This window comes from Kryptolebias marmoratus, linkage group LG7 (genome assembly GCF_001649575.2).
Source record: "Kryptolebias marmoratus isolate JLee-2015 linkage group LG7, ASM164957v2, whole genome shotgun sequence".
NCBI lineage: Eukaryota > Metazoa > Chordata > Actinopteri > Cyprinodontiformes > Rivulidae > Kryptolebias > Kryptolebias marmoratus.
In genome coordinates, this window is record NC_051436.1 from 6,939,293 (window position 1) to 6,948,000 (window position 8,708).

An 8,708-nucleotide genomic window follows, 5' to 3' on the forward strand; every position below is an offset into this window, starting at 1 on the left:
GGAAGACAGAGGGGGGCTGAGAGGGAGAAAAGGGGGGGAGAAAGAGAAAGAGGGAGGGAAGAGAGATGGGTGAAGGAGGGGGAGAGGGGTGAGGGGGAAGAGAGTGGAGGAGCAAGGGAGAGAAAGAGGGTGAAGAGAGAGAGGGAGGGGGAGGAGAGGGATAGAGGGGCAGGGGTAGAGTGGGCGAGGGAGAGGGGGGGGAGAGAGAGTGAGGGAGAGAGAATGAGGGGTGAGGCTCATCCTGTCTCCGAGTGAACTTCTCTCCACTCTTGTTTTGGTGTCGTTCATCTGCCTGGATGATCGAGGTCTAAAGAAACCAGACATGTTTACAGTTGAACAACACGTCCATTTAAGAGATGGGGGGGGGGCTCGGCGGCATGTGGAAGAACCATACGCAGCCACAACAGCCTGACACCCCCTTCGATACCTGCTGCAGGATGGCGTCCCCTTCCCACTCTTCAAGCAGCATCAGGTTCTGCTGGTTGCGTTGGAACAAACAGCAGGTGTCCCACAGGTGTTCAGGACATTAGAGCACAATCCCGACTTCAGAAAGACACAAAAAGGCCTGATGACAAAGCCGTAACTCATTAATCTGCACTAATTAAATGGTAATTAACTAAAAGGCTTTTATTAGAAAATAAAAACATGAACCTATCTCCTTCGGCAGAGAGGATCTAAACCATAATATTCAACGAAACGACTGAATGTTTTCGCCTCCCTGGAAGGAACATTTTGAGCCGACGCTTTGGTGCCACCACCTGGTTTCTCCGTCCTACATGAAAGCAGAAGGAAGCAGTTTATGCTGGAGAACTGTTCTCTGTAGTGTTACTGGTATTTTGAGAGAAATTCAACTTCATTTTATTTATTTATTTTTTGCTTCACACAAGAAAATACAGAAACGTTTTAAAAACAATGGACCTAGAGGGATCTTGTTCTCCAACAGAGAATCGTAGTGACATCAAATGTATGTTAATTTGATCTTTTTAAGAAATACTTCTATGTTTGGACTCTTGTCAGCAATCAGTGATAAGATGAGGCAGCTATTAGTCGGTTGAATCGATTCACTTTTGATTATTTTAATGTTGTTGACTTTCGGAGGATTCTTTGCTTTATTTCTGCTCGTTATTTTTACATTTCTTACAGGATTGAGCCTTTCTACAGGTCAGCAATGTGGAATTGTGTCGTGTAAATCTAAATTATTGTCCTATTGTACTTTTATTTCTGAATAAAAGTACAATAGGACAAGTCAAAATGGCCGCCACTGCTCATCAAAAAGGGGCAAAAACTCAACAGACACGTAGCTAAAAGCTGGTGTGATAGTAGCTGAGAGTCGTCCCAAACACGTCCTCTGAGGGCCAACACATCATAGGCGGTCCTTGTTTCAAACTTTGCCTAATTAGACAACTTTATCTTGCATGTATCCTGATTTAATTTAGTGTCAGTGATGGAAAAAAAAATAAATAAATCCGTTTTTAAAAAAAGGCCCAACTGTTCTGATGCCTAACTTCGTGTTGTGTTGGCGCCATCTTGTGGGCAACGAGAAGCATTAATGTCGAAAAAGTGAAGCTCTGCTGGAGGTCACTTTTTATTTCAGTTAGCCCACTTTTACATGTAAATGTCTTATATTGTTCATAAATACCGAATTAATTCTGTTTGTTTGAAGGGTTTGGTTTGTGTGACGAACACAAAGTGACAAATGGCGTTCTGGGGCTAAAGAAAGTTCACGACCTAAATAATAATAATAATAATAATTTAAAAAACAAAAACGCTTAAGCATGATTTTGTGGAATTATTGGATTTAAAGTGTGTATTTATTTTAATATTTTTTAAAAACGGGTCGTCATAGCGGCGAATTTGGAATGTTTGGCCTCCGAAGTCGCATCATCACAAGCCGCGTCCTCGCCTAGGCAGCGGGCCGCATCGCGACGCCCAACGGCCGGTGTTTATTTTCGGAACCTCCCGGTCCTCCTTCGTTCCCCCGTCGCCTAGCAGAGCCGATGTTCCTCCGCCCGATAATTCGTGTGTGTTTTCAGGCCGAAGCCTCAGGGAAACGAGCGTAAAAATACGAGGCTACAATAATGAGGTGAGCTGATATCCGTAGAGTTTTATTTTTTAAATAAAAATTGATTTCGGACGGCACAAAAACTGCATTATTAGTCAGATTTGATCAGAGGCGTAGCTAGAAGAGGGCTTCGAGGGGCCCAGACCGACAGTAGCTGGGCCACCAAATTCAGTTTCTGTGTAAAATGCATAGAAATTGAAATATTTATTTATATGCTGACTCTGTTCCCAAACTATTCAGTTTCTGACCCACAAAGCAACACCCAAAACTTGTGATATTTTCACTAAATTTATTTCAAAACAAATCATTTCATTTGAAAAAGCTTGAAAAATATATCAAACGATACCGAGGCTGCATGACTTCAGACAAACTAAAGCTTCTTCAAATCCAAGATTTTGTGTTAATATCCTTGAAATGACACCAAACAATGTGAAAAATTGCAATCCAGGGCTATTCAAGTGGTGGACCGGGGGCCACATCTGGCCTGCAGGTGAGCTCAGTCTAGCCCACTGTTTATTTATAATAAAATTAGATTTTAAATTATGAAAAAAAGAATAATTAACGAGAAATGTTGAAAAAATCAGAAAGGTAATCCTGTTAAGGTCCGCCTGCCTGCCAATGAGTTCATCAATCAAACCAGGTTTTAAATTGTAAATTAAACGTCTGTAATGACAGTAAAGCTGTTGACTTTCAGGAAATGTGAGCATTAGAATTAAATATTCCCATTAAAGTCTCAGCGAATCTTTAACGAAGGAGCTACCTTATTCAGTGTTTGGATAAATATTCACCAATTCTTTTTTTTAAATAAACTATTATCCTTAATTCAGTCTAAAGATGGAGTTTGCTACTGCATTACCATTAGAGGCATTTTCTACATGACACCAAAGTTTACTGGGTTAGAAAACTTTTATTAAGGCCTGAAATTTGACAAAAAGGTGGATTTGTACTCATTTATCCACAATGTTAAGTAATAAGTTCCATATGAGAGAATGAAGGATTGTTTTAATGAATATAATACATCTTTTACCTCAGATATAGTTTCAACCTTTATTGTTTTTTTTATTTGATGTAATTTCAACCTATTTTATGATTTAAAATTAATGGTAAAATGATTTATTCTAGAGATTTTTTCCACATTAACAATTTATTACAAGTTTGGTTGTTGAATTAGTTAAAGGTTGACTAAAAACCCATTTAGTTTTATATAGAATTAAAAGTTTTGTAGCCTCAAACTCTTTGCCTTGTTTAGTTCCTCCATTATAGGCAAGATTTAGTTTGAATCCTCTCCACACCAAAATATGCTTTTGTTGTTTGTAATCAGTTTAAATTGTTGCAGTTTTAAAACTTTGGAATTATCATTCATGTATAAAAGAAACAGTAGTGGTCCGAGCACAGAACCTTGCGGAACCCCGCAAGAAAATGTCAACAGCAGTGAATTTGTACTTCAGGGTAATTTGGTTTTCTCTCGTCTTACACCAGGACTGCTCAGCTGTTAATCAGATCATTAATTAATTTCACTTGTATATGTTTGCAGGAACCACAAGATTTATAGAAAAGTCCAAACCGGTGCCCGCATGACCACGGAATACCAGGCCAGCTTCCGCCCCCCCAGCCTCTATGGAGCTCCAGCCAAGCCCAAACCCAGAGACCCTCAGCCTCCACAGAACGGGACAACAGCTAATGTCACCACAGTTAGGTACAACTTTCATTTACTGAGAACTCCGAGATCTTAGTGGAGTCGAACGAGATAAATTGCCAGCTTGGCATCACCGACATTGGAAGGGTTTCGCTCCAAAAACTTTCCAGCTTCCGATAAAAGCGTCAGAGGCTTGTGACCCCAAATATCGCGAGTTCAAGTATCCAAACTCTGTTGATAATCCTGAAGCAAAACGACAACTCAAGCAGCTGTAACAATAAGGATATATTTGATGATTACTGGATGTCTGGAGGACACCTGAGGACCCTCACACAGTGGAGTCCTGCCCCCAACTGCTGTAAAAAACACCAGTAAAAGAAACCATTCCTAACTTCAGCAAAACCTCTGAACTTAAGTGTGTGTTTCAGATCGGTGTACCTGTCGACGCAATGGATAAAAAAAACACAGAAGGCGCCACATCTGGATACCAAAGGGCTTCAAACGCCACTCGAAGAGAACTACACAACCGTCTACAAGAGTGAGCCGTCGCCAACGCCACGAAACGACACAATACAGCGAACGTGGTTGGTAATTAAGTGTTTTTTTATTCTTTTCTTTCCCAGATGACTTCAGAGCTTGGAAACCAGACCTGAGAGCGCCGTTTAGGCCCAAACACACGCTGAACGTTGACCGCGGGTCAAGCGGCGCGGAGGGGAAGAAGGTCGCCGCCGAGGCGGAAGCCAAATCCGTCAAACAGAAGCAGGAAAGGAAGCCCTTCGAGGGCGTCACCACCTACAGGTCGGATTATCTCCCCCATCCAGTGCAGCCCAGACCCGTCAGGATCAGGAACGCTCAGCGGACCAGCAAGGAGCTACTGAAGGAGCCCAAAGCGACTTCGGCCACGAAACAAGAGCATCCCAACGGAGCCGACGGATTCTTTCAACAGTTCCAAATCTGGTCGCTTGAAACCAAGCTCCGCAGACACGCCAAAGACTCGACGCTCCAGTCTACGGCACATGGGGACCAAACCCAGAGGACTAATAAGATAAAGGATCCGCCTCAGACGGTCGTTACGAAGCAGCTCTACGGAGCCTGGGAAGGACCGCGGTCCAGCTGTCCCGGGAAGACGACACTCTCCAAGCTCTGTCCGCAGCCTGCCGAAACGAAGCGGACGTCGTCGGCGTCGAGGCCGCATCTCGAAGCGAGGGACCCCGCTCCCTCCGCGCAGAAGCACCGGCGTCCCGCGGGGAGCTGGGGATCGTCGGCCTTCGAGCGCTCCGCCGGCGTGTTCTGGTCCGGCTGCCTGAGCGGAGGGATGAGTTGGTTTCTGCAGGAGGTCGAAGCTTCCTAAAGAGCAATAAACGCTTCCTGTGGCTGCGAGGTTGTGTAGTTATCACCTCTTCTTCGGCTTGCCGCCTCGCGTCGCTTTGATTCCTAGCACCAAAATGGATAAGGAGTCGATCTCGTGGCACTCTGAGCGACTCTCAGCTGCTTTCCACGTCAAATTTCAGCTCAAAATCTGGAAAAACCGGCTGCGTTTCAGCCGTCCTTTTTGTCCTCCAAGGTCGGTAAAAAGTGGCGGCCATCTTGAACGGAGTTGCCTCCAAAAGTCAGTCAGTTGTAGACGCGGGTCCAGTGAGTTTGGTTGAAAACCCTCCGCTGGTTTGCAAGATATTTTGCTAACGAAACAGACATTTACATTGTCGCCCGCCTCTGATCGCAGCAGACGATAACCATATATAGATATAACACTTATTCAAGGAGCAACCATTCAAGTTTAAATCGTGCCGTTTTACCGAACGATGTTGTAAATGTAAAACAACAAAACGATGTAATCATAAAATGACATTTTTATTTTAAAAAAACCAACAACAACAACATCTTCATCTATACAGGACTGCAGTTTAAAAGCGTTCCGAGTTCAACGATGGTCCAAAAACATCGAGCAGCGTCACACGTTTGTCTTGAGGGGGGGAGGGGGTGGGCTCCAGTGTGAACGGAAAAATAAAAAATATAAAAAAATAAAAGACTCAGGGGGCATAACTGGGACCGTTCTGCTTCGCTCAGTTCCAGGGACCGGGGTGGGTGGGGGGTTCAGTCCTCGTCGAAGTGGATGTGCTTGTTCGCCTCCTTGGCTCGGGCCATGATGAGCTTTTCGGCTTTGGCTATGAGCTGAAGGGTGACAAGAGACGAGTTACGATGGAGGCTTTAAAAAAAAAACCCCAAAAAAACAGCCGGAGGTCGCTCAGCACGTTGTCCTTTAAAACCGTAACGTTCGTCGAATACGGAGTCAATCTGACACGTTCCAACAACGTTCCCAAACGAGTTGGATTATTTACAATTGCAGGAACGTCGGGAACGTCTGGTACTCTGTCTCTGCTCGCCCCGGTGACCAGAAAGAGGCGTCTTTTAGGAAGATCAGCGGCGGATCAAACACGGAGAAATTTGATTTAAAAAAATATATATTTTAAAGTCTGAAGCAACAGAATACGTGTCTTAAAAGACAAAACTAGAAGACACAAACAAAACTTATAACAATTTTAAAAAAGTGGACTTCCTGCCACCAATAACAAAGGTTTTGTTTGCGGGGTTCTAAATCCAGGACTTTGTTGTTAAACGTATTTTCCAGACTATAAGGAGCAATTAAAAGCTTTAAATTTTCTCAAAAAACGACAGAGCTCCTTATAATCCGGAGCTCCTTATAGATGTAAGAAGTCGTGATGTTTTAGTCCGACTTTAGTTATAGTTGCAGGGCTCCGCCCACAGCGAGCGAGGGAGACGTTTATACTTGACGCTTACGTTGGTGCAGTATCCTTCTGTGGGTTTTGAACCGTTTGATTCTCTTTAAATATAATAATATAAATGCTGATACAGGCGAACCAGCTCTGCTAGAGCACCAAAATCCTCCATTTTGAACAGAGCGCGGCGCACGGTCCGCGCGAAGTTACAAAAATGACAATGTGCCTTATATATGACAAAAGTTCGAAAATGGACCATTCACTGACGGTGAGTCTTATAATGCAGTGTGTCCTGTAGTGTGGAAAATACGGTAAAAAGAAACGACCCGTTCCTTGTTAACCTGACGCAGTTTTAGATTTTGAGACGTCCAAAAGGTTCATCTGGTTCTTAAATAAGGACTTTATTTGCACCAACCTGGAGCACCTGAGAGAGAAGCTGTCGAAGATGTGATATATTCTATATTTTTAATAAAATCAAAATGATTTACTTTGATCCGATGAATCAATAAATTCATAGGAATTTTGTTTTTTTTAAAGCCGATAAAATTCATTCTCATATAAGTAAAGACCTTGAACTCGGGACGGATTCACCTTCTCTGTGCCGCGCTTCTTCTCTCTGGGTCGATTCAGCTTCACCTGGCGGTCCACCAGGATCTTCTGCCAGTACCGCTGCTCGTGGTCACCTAAAACACAAAACGAAGCCGGCGTGAAGCGTGGGCGTCCGGAACGACCTGCGGTCCTCAGGATTGAAAGCCAAACGCTCAGACCTGTCAGGATCTCCAGTTTCCAGCCGTGTTCTCTCTGCAGCTCGTCCCTCGCGGCGCCGGCGGCTTTGGCGTCCTGCGGGCTGTGGAACCGGATGTGTCCTTCCACGTCTCCCTCCAGGATGTCCACGTAAGCGACTGGAGAGACTCTGGACAGAGCGGCCTGCGCGCCGATCGGAGGACAAAGACAAAGACAGAAGGTTTGGTGAGTCGTCTCGAAGGGTCGGTGGGTTCACCAGTCCCGGTCCTGGAGGAACACCGTCCCTCCACGTTCTCCTCGCTTCCCTGCTCTTCCAAGTTCTGCAGACGCCAAATCGGGCGCGTCGAATTAAGAGAAATGCCCAAAACCCGCCGGGCTGGTGTTCCTCGAGGACCAGTGTCGAGAACCGCTGCAGAAGAAGAACCGTCCAACCAGGACCAGGGAGAGCGCCGCGGTGGTCGTGTACCTTGATGACCTTCCTGGCGGGTAACGGTTTGCTGCCTGTGATCTTCATGATGACGCCGTTGACGAACTGAGGGCCCTGGTTGGCTTCTTTCTCCTCATTACTTTTCATTTCAACTAGAACAGAAGGAATAAAACAGACTTTATTCCGGCGAAACGCGCGCGCGGCTCGATGCCATCTTTAAAGGAAGCTGTCCGTCGAGCCTTGGCGCTCCTGGAGGCTTCAGGTGCAGAGACATGTGCTGCTGCTAGCCGGGGGATCTTTATACGGCTTCATTATCTCTACTCGAATGAAAGTGTTCTGGCAGAAAGGCTGAGCTCCCCCGGGAGCGCCGCTTCCACTCTGTAACCCTTTCAAAATAAAACTACTACGGCAGAAACGGCTGCTATGGTGTTAGAAGTTGGTTAGCAGAAGAGCGGGTGACAGGTGTGGTAAATAAAAGCAGCGCTAAAAGGTCGCGAGAGTTCGTTAAACTTGGCCATTTTAATTAAGACTTCAAAGTTATTTGTGAGTATAAACAATGTCAGCAGCAGCTAGCTGTAGCAGCAAACAGGAATATCCTGTGGAAGATTTCAGGACAACCCGACTCGGACTAGCCATCAGCTCATCCGTCCAGTCAGAGTTGATCTCTAAACCGAGGTCGTTCGAAGAGCCGTCTACAGCAGGTAAGATGTTAACTGTTCCGAATGTTTCCACAGAAGCCATCTTTAAAGCAGACGACGGCCGGGTGGAAACAATCCAAGGGCCACTTCTGGCCCTCGGGCCACAGTTTGCCCGTTTGTGATCAAAGGAGCAGAGTAAGTCAAATGAATTCATGCGTCTTTTGAAGAAAAGGACCTGAATTTCCATCCGTTCGTTTTCAGCCTCGCTGTGAGACAAACTGTGGCTCGGTCCGGAACGCCGTTTCCTGTCGGAGCTGCGGGCGAACTCACCGTTTCCGCCGGGCGCGTCGCCGCTCCCCTCCGTGTGGCCGAGCTCGCCGATGCACTTCTTCAGCGACGCCATGCTGCACTTCTGCAGGATCAGGTACTCGTCCTTCAGCTGCAGCCACTCCTTCCTTCAGGG

General features: G+C 45.5%; 2 protein-coding genes across 3 annotated transcripts in view; one reads left to right on the forward strand and one right to left on the reverse strand.

The window, feature by feature from the left end:
• LOC108234845 overlaps positions 1-5,408 on the forward strand; it is a 6,423-nt gene extending 1,015 nt beyond the window's left edge. The window contains exons 1-4 of one of the 2 annotated variants that reach the window (XM_025005551.2): positions 1,830-2,083; positions 3,597-3,758; positions 4,127-4,236; positions 4,322-5,408. In XM_025005551.2, coding sequence (XP_024861319.1) covers positions 2,079-2,083; positions 3,597-3,758; positions 4,127-4,236; positions 4,322-5,049 — 1,005 coding nt within the window. In that variant the 5' untranslated portion in view covers positions 1,830-2,078 and the 3' untranslated portion in view covers positions 5,050-5,408. Of the gene's footprint in view, positions 1-1,829; positions 2,084-3,596; positions 3,759-4,126; positions 4,237-4,321 lie in introns of those variants that run through there. The other variant, XM_025005552.2, reaches the window with a different exon arrangement.
• Positions 5,409-5,530: 122 nt separating this feature from the next.
• Positions 5,531-8,708, reverse strand: part of larp7 (La ribonucleoprotein 7, transcriptional regulator) — an 8,621-nt gene continuing 5,443 nt past the window's right edge. The window contains exons 9-13 of the mRNA XM_017414484.3: positions 8,576-8,700; positions 7,647-7,759; positions 7,204-7,363; positions 7,028-7,119; positions 5,531-5,870 (exon numbers count right to left, since the gene is read on the reverse strand). Of these exons, the coding sequence (XP_017269973.1) occupies positions 5,793-5,870; positions 7,028-7,119; positions 7,204-7,363; positions 7,647-7,759; positions 8,576-8,700 (568 nt within the window). The 3' untranslated portion in view covers positions 5,531-5,792. The remainder of the gene's footprint in view (positions 5,871-7,027; positions 7,120-7,203; positions 7,364-7,646; positions 7,760-8,575; positions 8,701-8,708) is intronic.